This window comes from Pongo abelii, chromosome 11 (assembly GCF_028885655.2).
Source record: "Pongo abelii isolate AG06213 chromosome 11, NHGRI_mPonAbe1-v2.0_pri, whole genome shotgun sequence".
Lineage (NCBI taxonomy): Eukaryota > Metazoa > Chordata > Mammalia > Primates > Hominidae > Pongo > Pongo abelii.
The window spans coordinates 54,377,087-54,398,869 of record NC_071996.2 but is presented as its reverse complement, the minus strand read 5'-3'; the positions used below and the strand labels follow the sequence as shown (position 1 = coordinate 54,398,869).

The following is a 21,783-nucleotide window of genomic DNA, read 5'->3' as shown; positions in this document are numbered from 1 at the left end:
ATCACAGAGAGGGATCTGTCATTTTCTGGCAAGTTGAATAGGCCATGGGATTTTTTTTTACCTTGCCTACACTCACTCTCTTATAAATTATGAGGTATTATTTTTCCTGAAGCCATCAAGAATGGCAGGGAGGAGGAGAGCTGGTCCATATATTCACTTTTCCTCTGCGCGTCTCTAGGGTTTTCTGTATCTGCCTCTTTATCCCTGTCTCTGCTTGTTTCTCTCTGCTGTTCTTCCTCTTCTCTTGCCTCTTTGGCATGAACCAGCAGTAGCATTTGTTACAGGATTTTCATGAGGACGGTCTTCTGGGCAGTGTTTTGTGACAGGGTGGGGTGGTCCAGGAGTGCCTGGTGGGGATGATGGAGCAAGAGGCCAGACAATTGAGGAGGCCAGTGGGAGAGCACTGGGTACACCCAGGTACAGAGGAAACACGCAGCGTTCAGTGGGGCGGCTGAGGGCGGGGGTGCTGTCACTAGGTGGAGGAGGTCTGGGCAAGCATGACAGCCTTGGCATGAGGAGCAGTCAGCCTGGCCAGATAGAGCAGGTAGGCTGCCGGCAGGAGCTGGCATGAAGGTATGAGGGCAGCAGGAGGCAGGAGGCTGGGCTTGAGACTCTGGTGGGATTGAGAGGACCAGGCCGGCATCAGGGGCAAGGTTTAGGAATCCCACCCTAGAGGCAAGGGCACCAGAGCTTTAGGCCAGAACCCAGGCGGAGAACGATGAGAACTACCATAGCAGCCCAGTGCTTGCTTGTGGAGCACTGTTGGTGCCACGTACCCATCCAAACATTTTATTAGACCAAGGCTTTTAATTTGCACAATCTTCTTGATAGAATCCTCATTTTGTAAGTGAGGAAATGGAGGCACAGGAAGGTAGAGTAGCTTGCTGAGCGTTACCCTGCTGGGAAGTGGTACAGCTGGGATATGCAGGCAGTCTGGCTTCAGGGTCCCTGCTCATAAGCACTTTGCTTCATGGTATTCCTGTTACATATCACAGGGAGGACCATTCACATGGGGTGCATGGGGCCCTTGGAGCTGGGCAATGTGGGCTGCCCTGATTTCATACTACTTCCCTTAAAAAAATTAAAAAGGCCGATTCTTCCACGCTGCCTCCTATGTATCTTTCATATCTTAACTCATTAATTTCAAAACTATTATCTCCATGGTCTTCATGGGGCCCGGAGAGACTCTGGACATGCCTGCCTAGGTGATAAGGTCTGAGTGCCGCCTCAGAGAACTACAGCAGAGGACTAATAGAAGTGGAATCTATTGTCTGTAGTTTTTTTGTTTGTTTGTTTTGTTTTCATTCCCTTGTCTACCCTGTTGCTACCACCTATCCGATAGGTTCCAGGGAGGAAACAGGGTATGATATTCATTCTTGCAATGCCACACAGATTTCTAGAGGCAAAGGAGTGGAGTACTATTACTTGCAGAGCAGAAGATGAGAAAATTCATCTAGCACACTGTAGTCACTTAGTAAAATTTAAACAAAAACAAAGAACAAATAATTCCCAAGGCTGAATTGGCAAACAGAGATGTTGGGCTTGTGTTCTAGCCCGTGGAGCCAACAGGAGGGCTAGCCTTGGCTGAGTCCCAACATTATTCCTTTGTCTCTTCTCTGAGTTCTTGCAGTTCTGCTATAGAACACATAACTACACTGGCTTTGAAAAGTTAAATTCCCGAGAAATTTAGGTGGAAAATTAGAATCAGAATTGCCTTTTGCTTCTAAATCTGCACCAGTTTGTCTTGATCATGGCTATTTAAATCTCATAGCTAATCTTCTCACTTTGGCTTTTCTCTCCTTCTTCTCTCTGTCCAAACAAGTGGAAAACAGAAATACTTGTCCTTTGTACTCTACTGTCAATTTCATGGGTTCACTCTATGACAAAGCCCAGCACTGGGTAAGGAAAAGGGACTTAATATCCCTAAGTTTGAAGCCCATGAAAAAGAACTGAAAGTAATGTTTCCTTGCAATACAAAATAGAGCTGTCCTAATTTGTTGAGGGCCATGCCATTTCCTCCACTTAATTTAGCTCAGTGGAGGCATTTGTCAAATTGCAAGGATACCTTCCCCATCATGAATCATGTGGCATTTATAAACAGAATCATAGAGACAATGCTTTTTCATAGGGCTTTTTTTGACTTTGAACTGTTGATCATAATGAGAGATAACTGGAAAAGAGTTGAGTCAGAAACACATTTAACAGGGCATTCTCAGAATTGGAGGCAGCCTCCTTGAGGCTATGCAGTTTTGGAGGCTACTCAGTAATGAGAGGTAGGTGGGTTCCTGGGAAGCACCAGCACAAGATGAGCCCCAAGGTTTTCAAACTTGTTCTCACTGTAACCTCAGATGGGAGAAGTAGGCCAGAAACGGGGTGGTTTCTCTTTCATCTTCTTGACCATCATTCAGCTAGAGAACTGTTAAAGTCAAAACCAAGAAGGTGCCAGTGTCTTGGTTGCTTTTCACCACCTGCTGCAGTGAAGTGTGAAATTTGGCCCTAGGAACTTGAACTTGCTGGAATCCATAGACCCTTTTACTAAAAGCTGGGGACTGGAGTTGATCTGAAACAGGCTCGGGAAGCTCCCAGGGACCTCTCACTACTTCTCAGCCTGGTCTCAGTTTAGAGAATCTTGGGGCGGAGATAGTCAGTTCTAAGATCTTTCTAGAGTTCTGAGCTCACTTTTCTGGAACTCCTTAGAGTTCCTCTGGGGAGGTTCAGAGCTGCGTGTCTCACTGGGGTACCTCTGGAACTCTGGGATCAGCCCGAGTATTGGGTTGAAACCCTTAGGTGACTCACAGGTGTGGTGCTGATTCTGTGTAGATCCAGACCCTAGGGGAAGACTCCCCAACCTGTGATCTGATTTTTAGTAATCAGCTGTGGGTGAACAAAATGACTTCTGATGGGATAATTTTTTAGAATGGAAGGCGTGGGAAAAATAGGAATTTCCCCAACAAAGTGCCTTCTCTCTATTTCACCAAATTCCTCTTGGGAACACGCCTACTGCCCCTCATCTTGAAAACTCTAACAAGGAGGAAGTGGGGGAAGGAACACTCCAGTATAGAACATATGGCTTTGAATAAAGTAATTGAACCTTTGTAGGCACTAAAAGGGACAGATAAGGCAACTCCTGGTGTTTTCCCACCTCTTACAGTTTATGATTCTGAGTCCAGCACATTTCTGACTTCCTGGGAAGCAGGCAGAGCCAGGCTGCCTCTGCTTCACATCTATTCTTAGAGGGGTTGGGTGCAGGAGCAACCACAGGCTGCTATATGTGATCCAGTACCTCCCTGCTAACATCCCGCCCTGGTCAGACTCACTGACTGCATGCATTAGGGTACCGTAAAGTGCGCCCCTGCTCTTTAAAACTTCCTTCAGGCCCTCACATTGGCTATAGGGAGTGCTCCACGGCAGCCATCCACAGAAGAGCCGAGCTATGTACAGTTTATCCAATTGGGAACAATTTGTCTCATCTTGGTGAATTGTGAAAGTGGGCTGCCTCTTCTCTCCCCTTAATTTAGATGTCCATTTTAACACAATCGGGGAATATCTATACTTGCAATTGAAGTGGTAAAGTCGGGAAATGATCTGGAGAATTTAAGAGAAAAAAAGACCCTCTTGTCTCAGTTTTCTGTTGATTCTGGTTGAAATACCATATGGCTGTAATTAGAGAGTTAATAATTGAAATAAGAGTCTGACACATGAATTTGAGCGCAGTAGCCCTTTGATCCGGTCCTCTTGGTGTATGGGGGAGGGAACCGAGGTTCCACCTGGCCAGGGGCTTTCTCCAACGTGCATCGTTGTCGACAGGTAGAGCCAGCACTGGGTTTCTCTCTATGGAATCCCGTTGACTGCGCTCATCCCCTGCTGCTGTCCTCCCTCCTCCCGCTGACTGCACTCATCCCCTGCTGCTGTCCTCCCTCCATGGGGGCACAACCTCAGAGGTGACAATCTGTTCAAACCCTACCATTTTAGGATTCTGAAGGACAGCAACGTCTTCTTGCTATCATTTATATTTGACAGTGGACTAGGTATTGATGCCACTCCCAAGATGTGCAACTGTGATTGAAAGACATGAACGGGTCAGCACAGACCTGGAAGAACTATGCTGTGCTCAGCTGTTGTAGCCCTTGTGTTGTTTATTATTTTGACTCAGGTTTGTTCCTTTAAGAGTTACGCTTTTCAGAGATACTGGCTGGAAGGACAGGCCTCCTTCCTAGGTCCAGGGCCAGCCAGTTACTCCTGTGCTGAGCTCCCATGAACTGCAGCCAATGCCTTCTGGCTGACAAAGCAGCTTCTCAATGGTAAGTGTTTATGTTGCACTTTAGATTTGCAGAGTTCTTTCCCTAAGTTATTTCTTAACTCATTTTGGCGGGTGAAGAAACCAGAGCCCATCGAGGTGGTGACTGACTGGTCCAGAGTCATCTGACCAATTAGTGGCAAAGCTGATACAGGGGACTTAGAGCCTCTGAGTTTCTGGGTCATTACTTACCCAGTCAGTCACACAGCTTCTCTAAAATATGTTCTGTGCTCCTCACCAGCTTCTTTGTCCTCCTGAATTTAGCTGGCTACTTTTAGAGTGGGCCATAAAGCTCTCCTGTTTCAAAGCTGCAGCTTTTTTTTTTTGGTTGACCAGAAAGTTCTAAGTACCTAGAGAAACTCCATCCCAGGCTGCTGCAATGTGGGACCTGTCCTAGGTCAACCTGAGTTGCGGTGTGGCAGCAGCAGGCGGAGGGAGTCTGACATTTCTGTTTGGGTTTTGGGGAAAAGACCTATGCCACTTCAGGATTATTAAAGATTTATGCATGGGAAGGGGATGAAGAATTTATGTGAAGACATTGACTGTTGCTTAAAGTTGATTTAAAAACATTCAACTAAAGAGCATTAAACATTTCGCATCTAAAAGTTGAGAAGTTTTTGGCTTCCTTTTCAAACTTCACCAGTTGGGACACAGAGCTCTTTTCTTGCCAGTGAGGCAGAGAGACTTCAACGAGAATATTGAAAACTTTTACTATAGAAATTCCCACAAGAAATCTTACCATCTGTTTATTCTAGTCATTTTTTTCTTCACCTTGGGTGTAAAGATTTTTTTTATGACTCATTGCCCTTTTGACTTAAACGTATCTGTTAAGTACAGATGTTGGATGAGATTAGTATCTGTTTACTTGTCTTTACATGATATTCTCTGAAAATAAAATCTTTCCTTTGTTCCCTTCTCCAATTATGAATTTAATTAAGAAGATGAGCAGTCGTGTTTGGAGTATTCAATAGTTTGCCTTTCCAAACATTCCACGCAGCCTTTTGGATATTGATAAGTGTTTATTGTAGAACTAACAATACAGGCGAAACAGGAAGCAGCTCTTTGCTGGGTAGGATGCTCCGAGGCGCCCTCCACTCTCCGAGGGAACGCTCTTCAGCTGACTGAAGCAGGGAAGCCAAGCCAATCAGAGGCCGCTTTCCTAGCTCAGTCACCAGTCTGTGGTTGAGGAAGGGTTTTGCTTTTTGTGCTCTGTATTGGGAAGGCAGATAAAATGCCAGGTCTGGACTGCCTCTGGGGATAACCTCACCCTGTGGGATGTGAATGAATAGCATCTTGCCTGGTAAATCCACAGGAATTGATAAGGCAGGCGCAGTTCTCCCAAACAGGCCTTTTCTCTTTAAGCTCTAGCTGTGGTTTCTGCAGCAATTTTGTTTTTGCCTTGAAAGAGGTGCTCTGGATTATCAGACCTCCATGTATGACAATTTGTACCTGCATGGAATTGAAGACTCGGAGGCTGTAAGTATTTTCATAGATAGCTAATTCCCTCTCCCCTCCTTTTCCTCCTCCCACTATCCCCTCCACCTCCCCCTGCTTCTTATTTCTTAGGCAACGCAGGGAACATGGAGCAGAAAGCTAACATCATTCTGGGGCTTGCTGGCTGCTGTGTAAAATGTTCTCTGTGTAGTTTATAGGTAACTGAAATTATTTATTGTCAAGCAAAAAAGAAATTAGAGTGATGGCAAAGCATCTAAGAGTGTAGGCTGTTTGAATTTATACATTACCGGGTCCACATTTGATCTCACCAGGGGTAACTGCTCCTTGCAGACTGGTTTAAACTATGCAGAAAGTGCCTATGTTTTCCAATACCAGGGTTCATAGAAAAGCCTCATTCATTATATAATACACATTGTTTGTTGAGCTAGCATGAATGGAAGTTCCTAAGCTGTAGCTGTATTATTATGTGCTTTCTGGCCAAACAAGCAGTGCAGATCTACTGCTTCTTTGTTAAGGAAATCAGATGCTAGGCTTGTGGCCATACAGCACCCCAGTGCAGAGGCAGTGGGCAGTGTTCCTATACTCTACCTTGGAGGAGCGAAGTAGACTCACGTGTGTTTTGGGTTAGAGAACTGGACTCCTTCTCTCCCCTAGGTCAGGCTCATGCAATCTGTTAAAATCAGGATGAAATAATTTCCTGAAATCATACCACAGAATGCTAGCTTTTGAATATAAGGTAAAGCTGATAATTGAATCTTTCTTTTGACTCTTGCTGGTGGTAGTTCCCATTTTTTTCATCAATACACAGAAACCTCGCAAGGTAGAATGGTTGGGGGTGGTTAATGGGAAGTGCTGTGGGGAGTCTGAATTTTATGTGAGTGCAGTGCCATACATGTTGCTACATTTGAAACAGGAGTGTGTTATATAAGATTCTCTGGCTAAACCACCAAATAAACAGGTTATAACAACAACAAAAAAAACCCCTGTGGTATACGTCAATGCAGACGTATATGTCTAATGATATGCTATCCATGAAAGATAGAAATCCTCAGTTCTGTTAAGGCATTCCATTTTTCCTTTCTGTCTGTGTGTTTGCTCTAACTCTAACTCTGTTTCCGCAAAGTCTCTCTGCATGTTGCCCAACGTGCTCATAAGTGATCAGACTGTCAGTGTATTGCAAGGGACTGTAGTCTAAAACATTGGTGGCTGAAATCAAGAAGGTCCACACTTGCAGGTGGGGTGGGGGAATGGCAAAGGCAATTATAGGAGTTCAGTAAGCCAGCTTCCCGGGCTGGGTTCTTCAGAAGGCCTGATCTCTTCTTCTACCCCTTCTCTGCTCACTCAGTTATGAAACCTATGATGCCTTGTGAATTATAATTTTTATTTTTGGCCATTGATTTTAAACTTGGGCAGGCAGTGAATTGCACCGAAGTGGACTGGAGTCATTTTAGAAATGCCTGTAGAAACTGGCTGCTGTGAAGAGTTGGCTAGGAACTAATAAATCCAGCTCCTTGTTCTCCAGAACTGTATACATTTCAGATGCACTGGTTCAGAGGGGAACCATTATAAGTGTGAAAACATTTTTTTTTTCCTTTGGGTCCAGTGTCACAGGACAGCTGAGTTTTTCTGTAAGATGGGAAGTGAAGAGTGCAGTGACTTGACTCGGTGGCGGTAGTTGATGGCAGGTAGTGCTAGGTACTGCAGTGCTGTACTCCTGGTGACTCAGTGGTGGCCAGCAGGCTGAGATCCTCCGGGCTGTGCACATCTGTGGAGGTGAGGAAGGTGGGAAACGTGAGGAGTGGAGTTGGGCATCTGGCCAATCCTCAGTTGAGAGTATGGGAGGCTTTCAGGTGGGCGGGATTGAAACCATGTCACGTAAATCAGAGGGGAAGACAGAGATGTTCGGAGGGGTGAACTGACTCTGAATGCTCATTTATTTGTTTTTATAAGGAAGAATAATGTGATGTGTTACCCAAGATGGTGTGAACAGAGCTTCAAGCCAATGGAGAAGACTAGGCCTAAATAGCTGACCTGGTGAAGTGACACATAAAGCCACACCTGGAGTGCCACCTCCTCAGCAGTCTTTCTCAGTGCCAATGCATTTATGGCTGTAAGTGTGGGGGGTTGTCCAGATGGAAGCAGAGCTCTCGGAACAGGTCTGGTGGATAGGCGTGGAAAGGCTTTTCTCAGATGGCCAGCTGCAGTCCGAGAATATACAGGCACTAAAAGCTGAGTACGGCACTTTGGTTGGGGGTGGGGGTTGGGGAAACATCCGCATATGTCCTACTGTTCTGTGCTGTTGAAAATGTCTTTGTGGGGTGTGTGGGGGTTAACCTGTGATAAGTGATTATTTTCAATGTTTTCACACAGTAAGCTTGTAAAAGATCATCTTGCCTAGGGACTATTTTATTCCGAATAAGAATAAAACATTATTATACACTGTTAGCACCTCACATCCCCACAGTAGGAGAGAGATGTTGGTACTGTGATGCAAGGCCTTTCTTAAGAGTTTGGTCCAAAAGTAGATGTTATGCTCCCAGTGCCCTAGATTTTAGTTTGTAACCTCCGTGTTTCACATACTCTATGTATGAAGAGAGAGGAAAAAGAAACATGCCGAAACACACTTGAGTCAGGCATTTTAGATTCTTGAGTCCTGTGGAGCCTTTTTGGGCAAGTCCATCTACTTCTGCTTTGGTGTCCAGGAGGGTAGTTAAAAATCTGGATTACAAGGAAGTGCAAAAGATCATTCAGTGCCCCACAGCGGGGCCCTGCTTCCGAATAGGAGATTTCACACAGAACGTCACCTTACTTCTTGTATTACCTTGACATAGATGATGGAGCGTGTGCTTCCAGATGAACTCATACCTAGCCCAGGCTGGTTCCAGTCGATCATGCACATCGACTCTTCCTACATTAGCTGCTATGTAAGAGCTGCCTATTCTACCTTCACCGTCCCCACTGTGTGTTAATACAAGTTCTAGCAGCCAAGATTTTTTTCATGGACTGAGCCCCCCATGTACACTATACTATGTGTTTTCATCTGATTTGCAGTAGATTTCATTAGACTTGCTCTTTAGTGTGTACATGTATTCATAAATGGATTCATTGTGTATTTTGATGTTTGTGGAATTATTCTGGAAATAGATTTATTTTCTCATTCATTAGGTTTATTACACAAACCGAGGGATGTTCTTATGGGGATCCATGGACGCAGCAGAGAAAGTTACCAAAAACCTACCACCCAGAAATAGTCACTGTTAATATATTGCTACACACCCTTTCAGATGATCAATCCACATATATGTAAATAGGTCAGTCTCAACCTGCTACTGTGTGTTGCATCCTATTCTGTTAAATGCTGTTCTTACTTGAGAAAATATTGAGCATACTAGGACTAGAACTGGCCTGCACAGGAGATGCTTTGCAAAATTTAAAGCTCCTACATGGACCTTCTGGAATTGTGAGTAGCTTGAAATACAGATTCTTAGGGTATATTGTACAGTGATGCCGGGGTTAGTTGCACATAGGATTAATAGTTCATTTCTCTGACACAATTGTTTCCATTTCCAAATGCTTAAATTCTAAAGCATTTAGAAAGAGAGACCTGATCTTTTCCTGTGAAAAAGATGATCAGATCATCATTCAGGGCAATTTCCAGAGAGGAAAATATAGTCTTTAAGTGTTTTCAATCATAGAAAGGAATCCTAATATATTGATTAATACTGTTAGAAATTTTATGTATGTAAAATTACAGCAAAGGTAAATTTTACAAACTTAATATGTATGTATAACAATATCTGAGTATATATATAAAAGCACATATTTAAATTTACATGTAGGTATGCATTATAAGAATAGCTTTGTGTTAAACTATTTATTTTCTATAAGCTGTGGAAATATGTATGTTTGTCTCAATGTCTGTGCACCTCTGCATGCATGCGTACTGTTCACCCTCATACCTTCACCTACATTCATATACAGATGTTCCATGCATCGCTAATTGATGGTTAATGCTAAGTGGGAGATTTCTACTGTGGAGCTTTTGGAGACGGAAAATTAGCTGCTTTTGATGTGAACAAAGATACCCAAGAGAGTTGAAAGGCAAAGCAGCCACAAGAGAATAAAGGATTTCTCCTTGCAAAGATATAATAAAGTTATTTTAAATATGAAGATATATCCTTGTGCTTGCTAGGGAGGCAGATAAACTTCAGACAGAAGGATTTATATGTTTAGGGGCCTTCAGAAGACACTTTAGGGATTTAAGGATTAGATTTCTTTTGGAAACAAGAAGGCCAGAGGTCTCTATGGTTTGGTGGATCAGAGCATCTCTTCTGGAGTCAAAAAGTCTTTCTGGACTATTTATAGAGAATGAGGACTGATCTGTAAGAGAATCCAAGGACTGGATGTTGGCATCTCTGACCACAGAAGAAAACCAAATGTTGCTCCTGGTTTGTGTAAGGAATTTGATTGAGAAAAATCAAGTTGTTTTACTCAGCTGAGCTATGTTGGTGTTTGGCTAGGGTGTGTTAAGTAAATAACAAACAGGGCTTTCTCTTCAATCAGCAATGATGGTTTTCTAAAATATAGATTGAAATTTTTTCTAGATATAATTGGCATGGAGCCAAAGAGAGAAATTCCTTGAATCAATCAGATCCCATGAATTTGCTGTTCCAACTTGTCAATCTTGCTGCTTTCTTGTTAATTTTCTATTTTTGAGTCACAGAGGCAAGAAGTCGGATCAATCCTCGCCAGGTACTTCTGTGTCTCCTTTTCTGCTGCTATTATTATTATTATCAGATTATGATGAGTCAATCCAGGATTTTAGAATATGGCCCTGTAACTCCCTTTGTATGTACTCAATGGACATTCCATTATTCTGTGGCGCAAGACATTCTGTATAAGGGTCAGCAATAACCTTGAAAAATCATTATTTTAGGGTGAAGGTGGGGAGGCTTCCCATTGCCTTAGCTCTTCTCTTTCTATGGGGTTCAGCTTGGACCTTATTTCTTTGTCAACAGTTCTCCCATTCTGGTCACTATCTCCCCTTTACTGTCTCTTACCCAGGTGAACAAGGCCTCCTAAGGAGGACAAGAAGATATAACTGGACTGGTTATCATTGTTCATTCTCTTCTCGTCCCTCTCCCACTAGTCCTTTAAAATAATCATGAAGCCATGAACTCAGATATCCATGACGTTAAGTTAAAAATTGTACCAAGGAAGCGCTACAGATATAGGCTCTGTGTTCTCATCTACATTGGCTGATTTAGGGGCCTTTCATGTGTTTGCATCAGGCTCTGGCGGCTGTGAAAACAGCAACAGCTGTAACCTGCCACACTAGAAAAAATACATTCATTGGGTGGATCCCCGAGTTCTCACAGGAGGCTGGGGCACTGCTGTGTAAAGCTAGCACCCCGTCCTCAGAAAAACTTAATGTGTAAAACCTAAGGGAGCTTACAGTTCATATAAAATAATGACAACTTTGAGCTTTTTAAGACTTTGAAGGGCGTGAGTCTAAGATAAAACTGTGTGACTATTTTTACAGCATGTATTGGTATGCCAAAAGAAGGTAGCCCAGATAGCTCATGTGACAATTTTTGAGATCTAAATAGACCAATACTTGCTCTTGCTCTACATTTTATATTCTTTTATAACATAACTGTATAGTTTTAGTTATAAATATTTTCCTCTCTTTTTAAATGGTGCCACATTATCAGTACTTCCTGTGTCCTTTTTTTTCTTTTGTGTCTGTCATGAGAAATATTGAAAAGTCTTATATTTAAAACAGGACACGGAGATTGGCAACTGTTGATTACTCAGGAGCGTATCTGTGTAGTTTGTGAAAAAAAAAAAAAACAGTTCTCTTATTTTGCCTTTCTTATGCCTGTTATTCCTTAATCTCTCTTTTCTTTTTAGCCTGAGCATCATATAGGAAAAAGTTTCTGACCTTCTATGTTATTACTCTATTGGCAGCTTTGTTGAAAAGTTTGGTGAGTGATAAGGTTGTAGTTGAAATTGTTTCTAGATCTTTTTAAATCTCCATAAAACTTAAAAAATTTTGCCTTCTATTGGGCATATGTATCAGCCAGGAAAATTTCTGTTTTACTTTTTATACTTTGTATTATGAAAAAATGTTATAGTATAATAGTGTCATGATTAAAAGTGGAGACAGACCAGGCATGGTGGCTCACACCTGTAATCTCAGCACTTTAGGAGGCACAGATGGGCAGATCAGTTGAGCTCAGGAGTTTGAGACCAGTCTGGGCAACATGGCAAAACCCCATCTTTACAAAAAAATAAAAATAAAAAAAATTAGTGGGGCGTGGTGGCGTGTACCTGTAGTCCTAGCTACTCAGGAAGCTGAGGCAGGAGGATCACTTGGGCCCAGGAGGTTGAGGCTTCAGTGAGGCGTGATCATGCCACTGCACTTCAGGCTTGATGACAGAATGAGACCCTGTCTCAAAAAAAAAAAAAAAAAATTGTGGAGACAGCACCATATTGCCAGGGATTGAATCCTGACTTTCCCTTTCCTACTTTGTGGCCATGGGCATATTTCTTAAACTTTCCGTGCCTTGGTTTCCTCATCGCTGTCAGTAATAATAGAACTTACTTTTTGGGTGGTTTTGAAGATTAAGTTAGTTAATGTGTATAAAGCCCTTAAAATCAGATACATATTATCTGCCATTATTGTTATACATATAAGGAATATACTTACAGTTTCAATAACTAAATATGCTCCTTCCTCTATAGGTTCTGATAGTCCCACCAAGTTTTTTGGTTTATTTTCAGAGCCCTTGCATGGTTTTTGACAGTGATTTCCAACAATCTCATAGTGGTTGACAGGTAAAAGAATTCAGTAATCCCCAAAGTCCTTATGATTAGTTCATTGTATTTTGTTTTAGAAAAGCAGGTGGTAAAGTGTAATTGAAAGAATGCTGGGAGGCCGGGTGCAGTGGCTCACACGTGTAATCCCAGCATTTTGGGAGGCTGAGGTGGGTGGATCATGAGGTCAGGAGTTCGAGACCAGTCTGGCCAAGATGGTGAAACCCCATCTCTACTAAAAATATAAAAATTAGTTGGGCGTGGTGGTGCGTGCCTGTAATCCCAGGTACCCGGGAGGCTGAGGCAGGAGAATCACTTGAACCCCGGGAGGCAGAGGTTGCAGTGAGCGAGGATCACACCATTACACTCCAGCCTGGGCGACAAAAGCAAAACTCCATCTTAAAAAATAAATAAATAAAAGAAAAAAGAAAGAAAGAAACAATGCTGGGAGTTCGGAATCTTGGTCTTTGCCACTTCTTAACAGTGACCGTGGGCAAGTCACTTAATCTCTGACTCTGTAATCCTCAGTTTTTCCCTTGTATAAAATGAAGACATTTGAGTAGATCATTTTCTAAGGTTTCTTCACATGCAAAATTTTGTACTTTTTGCTGATAAGCAGTTTCTTCAGTTAAGATAAAAATGTCACCATATGCCATTTGCTTTTTAAAATGATCAATTACCACGGTGTTTTGTACATACTGAGTAAGGTATCAGTGTTCGGACCTTGAGTCTGGATGTTTGGCCTTTTCAGAATCTTTGAAGGAAGCAGGTATGTGTGGTACATATCTTTGAGTAGAGTAGATGTTTGAAAAGGAAAATGTTTTATTTAAGACTTTTAATTCTAGAAGCCAAAAAGGATGCTTTTTCTATTGCTCGTTCGCTTGCCAATACCCACGGTGCACTTCCAGCCCACAGTGATTTGAGCTTGGAAACACTTAAATCTCATCTCTAAGAAAAAAAAATCAAAAGTAAAAGCTTTCTGATAAGTAAATTTCTCCTAACTCTTACTAATGATTGAGGAAAGGTAATTCTGCTTTAAATTATTTTTCTTTCTTGGCTAAGGTATCTGAGCTCTACACTACCAGAGTATTGATATAAAAATATTTTAAATTATTGTTTTGTGATTATCCTGCCTAATCATCAAGAATATTTGTTGTTCAGTGTTTTCTTGCTTTACAGAATTTTCTTCAGCTCATTATTATTATCCTTTGGGATGTCCTAAAACCAATAATTCATCAATTGAAAAACCACAGGAATACAATCAATTCTAGGAGACAGTCATTAATTTTAAAAGTCATTCATTACTTTTAAAAGGAATAATTGTGCCTCACCTGGTTAAGTTCCCTCTATGATAAGGTGAAAGGATGCAAAGATGAGAGAGAAAAAATCAGTCCTGACTTCAGCCCAATCTCTCAAACATCCCTTTAAATAATGTTTGCATGAAGTAAGGGTTGGAGGCAAGTATTTGTCAAGCTAGAAAACTATGGCGAATGTCATGCTAAAATGGTTAGTGCATAAACAGATTAGTTCCCTAGCTTATTTCCAAAGAGTTATTATTGATAGCTTAATATCATCTAATTTGAAATGATGTCCTGGGGATTAATGTCTTGGGGTTTACTTGATTCAATGGTTCTATTGGTCCTAGTGATAGCATTAAGTACCTATTTATCATATTTTCAAATCATCTCACTTGATCATGTTGTTAATGCTTTGAATATAGGAACGGAACCAAGGTGAAGTTGATAAGGTAGGGGAGCACAGAAAATTTAATTTAATGCACATGGCCCTTTGTGAAGTGCTAGGATATTGCAGAGCAGGGTAAGGAATGAAAGCACACAGATCAAGGAAGGCTGGGTAGACATTAGATTTCAAAAAGAAAAGACCACATGATAGTCACATTTCATATTTAGTTAACTAAAACCCAAAAATTTAGTACATAAAACATAATGCATATTCCTAGAGTGCCAATGGCAGTATTTTTCTGTATTGTAAAAATCCCTAAAGTCGGCCGGGCACGGTGGCTCAAGCCTGTAATCCCAGCACTTTGGGAGGCTGAGGCAGGCGGATCACAAGGTCAGGAGATTGAGACCATCCTGGCTAACATGGTGAAACCCCGTCTCTACTAAAAATACGAAAAATTAGCCGGGCATGGTGGCGGGTGCCTGTAGTCCCAGCTACTCGGGAGGCTGAGGCAGGAGAATGGCGTGAACTCGGGAGGCAGAGCTTGCAGTGAGCCGAGATCGTGCCACTGCACTCCAGCCTGGGCGACAGAGCAAGACTCCGTCTCAAAAAAAAAAAAAAAAAAAAAATCCCTAAAGTCATATTTTGTACTTTATTGATCCAAAGGCACACTTTTCCTCCCATATTTAACATGTCTAACACAGGGCTACATCTTAAAACTAATGTTGTCTTGCAGTTTTATTGGCAGCTTTTTCCCCTTAGTGGTACATAATCTAATGTTGAATCTTAAAAATATTGATATCTCAAATTCAGTGAAATGGGAGTATTTGGGGAAAAATCTTTAAACAATACAAAACCATAGAGTGTAAAAAATTAGTCTTCCTTGATGACATCCTAATCTGCTGTCCTCCCCACTGGCAGCCATTCTTAGCAACTCAGTGGATATCCATTTCTATGCATTGACAAACAGGAATATTTAGAAAAATGTACTTACAAGCAAACATGTCATATTTGTAATCTTTAAACATGCAAATAAGATCATAATAAATATTATTATTCTGACTTGCTTTCTTTACCTGAAAATGTACTGTGGATTTTTTTTTCATATCAATTGATTCTTCTTAATAAAAAGTGACATAATTGCTGTGCAGCATGGTTTAGCCATGATGAATTTTTCCCACTGATAGAGATTTAGACTATTTCTCATTTTTCAGTCCTACAGTTAAATGCTACATTTAACATTTTTTTTTTTTTTTTCTGTGAGACAGAGTCTTGCTCTGTTGGCCAGGTTGGAGTGCAGTGGCACAATCTTGGCTCACTGCAACCGCCGTCTCCTGGGCTCAAGCAATTCTCCTGCCTCAGCCTCCTGAGTAGCTGGGATTACAGTCGTGTGCCACCACGCCCAGCTAATTTTTGTATTTTTAGTAGAGATGGGGGTTTCACCATGTTGGCCAGGCTGGTCTCGAACTCCTGACCTCAGGTAATCCACCCGCCTCGGCCTCCCAAAGTGCTGGGACTACAGGTGTAAACCACCGCGCCTGGCCCAACATTCTTTTACATGAATCTTTGTGTACACATTGAGCATTTCTCCAAAACAGCTTCTTAGAAGCAAAATTACTGGATCAAAGGATTAACACATTTTAAGATGTATATATATTGGTGAGCATTGTAAAACATTTTTACATTATACATTCTTTTTTGGTTCAGAAAAAAACCAATTTAGTTCAACCTTTTTAGCTTGAAATATAAGACTTCAAAGAAGTTTCTTGATTGTGGAGAGCAACTTTAGGATATGACCTCCAGATTCTATAGGAAGAATTTATTTACTCTCTGTTGTAATAATTTGGCTTAAAAATAACACACAAAAACTTGGGAAGTTTCATATGCCCTCATCATATCAAAGATGAAACAGGTGAGTCCCAGAGAGATTAGGCCACTTGTTTAGAATGACACAATCTGTAGTAGAAGTGGACCTAGAGCCTTCCTCACATTTTTTTTTTTTTTTTTTTTTGAGACGGTGTCTTGCTCTGTCGCCCAGGCTGGAGTGCAGTGGTGCAATCTCGGCTCACTACAAGCTCCACCTCCCAGGTTCACGCCATTCTCCTGCCTCAGCCTCCCGCGTAGCTGGGACTACAGGTGCCCGTCACCACGCCCGGCTAATTTTTTGTATTTTTAGTAGAGACGGGGTTTCACTGTGTTAGCCAGGATGGTCTCAATCTCCTGACCTTGTGATGTGCCTGCAATGGCCTCCCAAAGTGCCGGGATTACAGACGTGAGCCACCGCGCCCGGCCCACATTTCTTTCTAGAGCAATATTCTTCTTATGATGCCAAATTCCAAGGGTTAGCACTATAAAAAAATGGAATAAACCTGAAGAGTGGTATAATCGTATAATTTTTATGGTGCTTGACAGCTTACAAAACAGTTGGGAGTTGGGAGAATCTCCAAAACAGAGATCAGATTGCTCTCTGACCCAAATGGTGAGAACTTTATCTACTTGGAGACCAGATTTGCTTCCCAATTTCTTTCAAGCGTCTGTTTGATGTTGCTTTATGATATGGTTTGAAGTCCCAAGTCACTGATGGATTAGAATGATAATACACCCATAAAACTTAAATGAACATAAAATTTCAATGCTAGAGAATGTCACAAAGACGTTTTGTGTTTTAGGGAAATGTTAGCGTTCTCATGATTTGTATGCAGGTCTTGATGACAGTTGCAAGTTACTGCTACATTTGGCCTTAGCCATGAGCATCCGAATTTCATTTTTATTCTCTGCCTTTCTCATTTATGATTCATCTCCATGAGCTTCCAATTCAAAAAAACGTTTGCATGATTCAGTAGCAATATTTTTTAAAAGGTAAAAGGAACAGCAGTATTTGTAAAAGGTACGAGGAACTGTAAGTTCTGGGGGTGGGGTGGAGAGTGTCCCTGACAACATGCTCAAATTAGGATAAATTGAGAGAGTTTAATAAAATGAAAAGGTATTGGTAGGGTGCAAGGAAACCACAAGGGATAGTGCTGTATCCCCATGGCTAGTAAGTGCACTCCTAGAAAGGGTGTGGTTATAGGAACCTGGGAGGACTGAGTTGCATTCAGAAAGCTACCTTGAGAAGGATGCAGCTTTCCCTGTGAATGGATACAGCCAGCTTTGAAGCATCCCACAAGGAGGAAGCCAGAGAATAAATACCCTAATCTTATTCTCCCTTACTCTGATCCCTGCTAGGGCACCTTTTGGCCAAACTCAACCAGAAGCCAAAGAGCAGAGCTTATAGGTTAGCCATGCAGTGCAACAGCAGAGTGGGGAAGGATGAAGGGTGGTTTAGAGAGGTGATTTGGTTCCATCTCTATTACTGTATTGTCTGAGTGTATATTCACATAAGTTGATGAAAGCATGCAATTGGGAGACATTCTTTTTTAATTTTTTTTGAGACAGGGTCTTCCTCTGTTGCCCAGTCTGGAGTGCAGTGGTGCAATCATGGCTCACTGCAGCCTCGGACCTCCTTGGCTGAAGTGATCCTCCCACCTCATTCTCTTGAGTAGCTGGGACTACAGGTGCATGCCATCATGTCTGGCTAATTTTTTATTTTCTTGTAGAGGTAGGGTCTCACTGTGTTGCCCAGGCTGATCTCGTACTCCTGGGCTCAAGCAATCCTCCTGCGTCGGCTTCTCAAAGTGCTAAGATTACAGCCATGAGCCACTGTGCTCAGCCTGAAGCCATTCTTAAAGCACACCTCTGAAGATGCTGGTGAAGCTCTGAAGGAGCTGTTGTTGGTCATCTTCCATTGGAGATGTGTGTTGGCTTTCATATGTGGGAATAGTTTCACTGCAATCAGTCTCCTGGGTTTTAATTCCTCTGCTGTTGCTTTGATGAAGACCTTGAGCACTTCAACAAAATGTCTAGCAATAGGAGCAAATAAAAGATTTAAATGTTAGTTTTGTGGAGAAAGCTTGAGAAGCTAAGCTAAGAGGGCTTCCATGACTGCCTTCAAATACCCAGAGGTCTCTGTGGAGAATGAGAAGATAAAGGAAAGTGTGAATGAGAACAACTTGTGGTTTAGATGTGCTCCATTGTCATGGCCAGGCCAGAATAATTTTCGGGATCTCTCCAAATGTCATCACGTTGTGATTCCCATCACATATAATAGTGAGAGGAGTGGTGGGAACAGGGATTAGCAAAGTGAGATTTTTACAGTTCTAATGACAGCCTCCTTATTAAAAGATATATTGACTGGGCAGGGGTGGGAATGCTAAGAGGAGCATTTCCTTTACATGGATGATAGTAGCTTGGAGGCCAAGTCTTGCCATTTTTAGTCAAGCTAAAACAGACCCCATGTGTCTGTATTTAAAAATCAACTTTGGCTACTGGTTTTACGGTGTGTAAAATATGTGAAGATCCGTTGATGTACATGTATGATATGTGCACATTTCTATATGTGTGTTATACTTTAATTAGAAATTTTGGGAGTGTCTTTTGGGGAAACAAGTGAAACTAATGGAATTCTGAAAGCTGTGATCAGGATTAGGATGGATATAATGAAGGCCCTTACTTTCCATTGCTAAGACTTATAAAATGTGGAAGGGAGTAGATTCATGCCCTCACTAGATGCTGGAATCCTGAGTGCAGAAAGAGCACTAACCCTTGACTGGTGGACCAGTTGACCAAGGATTGGGACATGTAACCCATCACGGGGATATGGTAAGAGCATGTCCCTCCAGTCTCTGGAACAGAAGGTGCTCTCATTGGTGATGTTAATGGTGGCCTTTTGCTTCACTGCCCTCCCTGGGACCGATCGTGTTAGTGGTGGTCATGTGCCCAAGCCAGCAGATACCTCACCTCTCTGAATAGCCATGATTCTTAAGGTAAGGCGAACTTGGGGGAAGTAGATTTTCTCCTTGCTTTTAGCAGTGTCTGCAGGGTCAAAGCAAGGCTGTTTTCAGTGGTGAGAGCTGGTCCTTATACTTACAGAACTGTGCCAATGGCCACAGGAGAGAGTCAATTCCAGCAATAAGGAATAAAATGATTGCCATGAGTCTCAGTTGTGGTTTATTTTGATAAGATTCTAAGGTTCAGATGTTTACTCCTGGAAGGGTGTGTGCCTGGCATATGGTATACAGAGACACTCACTAGAGAGGTACTGCATGAGTCTTTAAATATACGTAAGGGGCTTTCTGAAAGCTAAACTAGCATACATATGATATGAAGACTGCTTGGATTGTTTCATTTTCACAGTTTAAGGACTTAAAATAATCTACTTAAAATTGATTTCTAATTTTTATAACTCAAATTCTTAAATTATTACTAGTGTAGAGTGCAGTGTTATAAGAACAGTGAGGCAGATCTTATAACTGAAGTACACTGTTACCATTTGTTATGGGTGCTTTTCATCAGTTCAGCTGTAATATTTTGAATAAATATGTGTGTGTGAAACTCCTTGAATCAGAGCTACAATATAAAGAACTATGCAAATTATGCAAGATATTATAACAGGACTTTATTAAGATTGAATAGTATGTTGATAAATATGATATTGTTCTGCTTTGGTTTTGAAATTACACAGGTATAAAAGTAGCTAAAAAATTGTTCCTCCCACATTCCAAATATAAAGTAGGTAAATTTACCCCCAAAATTTAAGAGCAAGAAAAAAGAAGAGTCGGATACAAATAAGATAGAAAAAGGATGAGAAATGCATAATCTAGATTCTATGAATGTTTTGATTTATATTGCTTTTAACTAAAATATGTTCTGGCTGTAAGATGTACAACTAGTTGTTACATTTTTCATTTGAGTGCTGCATTTACATAGAGAAGCTGGCTTTCAAAATGCCAGCCAGCAGCCAACTCAAATGTGGAACATTTGAGTCTAACTTAGTGACTAGTTTTGTAAGATGTCTTGAGGAGGTTGGGGGAAGGGTACGCATGGGACACCTTGTTCTGGAAACTCAGCCAGAATTTTGTCAGCTGTGATTCATCTGATTCTTAGGGTATTTGAATTTCCAGTACCTAATTTAGAGCTTGCAAAGATACTGTGAACCCAAAGCCTCACCTCCATGTATTTAATGGAAGATGTATAGTTTTGAAGTTCCAGATTGCCTTCCGGCAGAAAATGAGGACATTCAGCAGGCTCTGGCTATAAACTATATCATTTCTTTAGAAGTATAAAAAGTGTCCATTATCCTATCAGCATTTATGTTAAATGACTTCTGAGATTCTCTAATCAAGGATGTTGATAAACTTTGGAAGCATTTGCCAGTTTACTGATTGGGCCTTCCTCGAGGTCCTTAGACTCCAAGGAGTTATTGGATCTGTCTGCTATACTGGGAACAGATCAGACACTGATAGGTAGTTCTTATCATTGTACCTACACTTAAAAATACCTAGCCTCCATTTGAAAGGAGCCCTTTTTCTGTGATCACACACTGTATTGATGGTTCGCAGAACATACTGTGAGAGAAATTATTTGCAGTAGGTAATTGGGAGCCGTTGACAGATTTTTAAACTGGAAAGTGGTTTGATCAGCTGTGCACTGGTCAGGGTAGAAGATGGATTTGAGGAGAGGAAGAATTCAAGCAGGAAGTTCAAATAGAAAGCTGTGGAAATAGTACAGGTGTGAGCTGATGGAAGCCTGAACTAGGGCAGCAGTAGTGGGGATAGAGAGGAGGAGGTGAACTGAAAAAATATTTAAGTTATAAATGCAGCAGGTTTAATGGCTAATTAGCTTAAGAAGGAAGAGGAACTCCCACTTTTGGCTTAGGTGACTGACTGGTTGGACAGTGATGCCACTGAGATTGGGAAACTAGACCATTTCTTCTGATATCTTTTGCACTGATTCTGGGGATCTCGGGTTAGAAGCCAGGTCCAGGATTGAAGGCCTCAACCCTTTAGCCATTGGTTTCTGGCTAAGAAAGTTACTGACTTCATCCCAAGATCATGAAATAGTTTCGTTCTAGACAACTGGGACTCCCGGTGACCAGGAACTTGCTGCCAAATAATCAGGTTACGGCTCTATCTGTTCTGGCCCTGTACCTATCCTTATATACCCTATTATGCCATGTTTGGAAACTATAGAGGAAGCTTGCCATATATTATCCTTTTACGTTAAATGTTTCTTTTTCTATTTAGAAGTAGATTGTAACATTTTCCAGAGTCTCTCATACTTCTTATATGTGGTAGATGAGTTTCTAGCCATTAATTTATGTGCCTGTTGATACATGTGAAAAAACAGGTCCCTAGTCAAATAAGCTTGATAATCACCATACTCGGTCCCTTTCTCAAAAGATTCACAGCACGCAGTAGCCCACTAATATCTATTAGCATTCCACAATAAATAAACCAATTAAATTTTATTTAACCCAAAGATATTCCAAACTTACTTGATCTCAGAATCCATTTTTTTCCCTAAAGAATACCTATTAAGTACTTGAATAACTAGTATACTATAGAATACAATTAGGGAAATGCTGGTTTAGTTATTTACAGCAGGCCTTATAATCACTGCAAACCATCTCAGTGTTGTAGACTGGAAGGATTTTG

The 21,783-nt window shown here is 41.4% G+C and overlaps 1 protein-coding gene across 5 annotated transcripts in view; it reads left to right on the top strand.

Annotated features, from left to right (window-relative positions):
* Positions 1 to 21,783, top strand: part of CACNB4 (calcium voltage-gated channel auxiliary subunit beta 4) — a 272,128-nt gene that overhangs the window by 125,183 nt on the left and 125,162 nt on the right. Inside the window, exons 1-2 of one of the 5 annotated variants that reach the window (XM_024243842.3) lie at positions 5,346 to 5,773; positions 7,703 to 7,862. The exons of 3 other annotated variants lie outside the window; for them this stretch is intronic. In XM_024243842.3, the coding sequence (XP_024099610.1) occupies positions 7,857 to 7,862 (6 nt within the window). In that variant the 5' untranslated portion in view covers positions 5,346 to 5,773; positions 7,703 to 7,856. Of the gene's footprint in view, positions 1 to 5,344; positions 5,774 to 7,702; positions 7,863 to 21,783 lie in introns of those variants that run through there. One more of the 5 variants, XM_002812483.5, reaches the window with a different exon arrangement.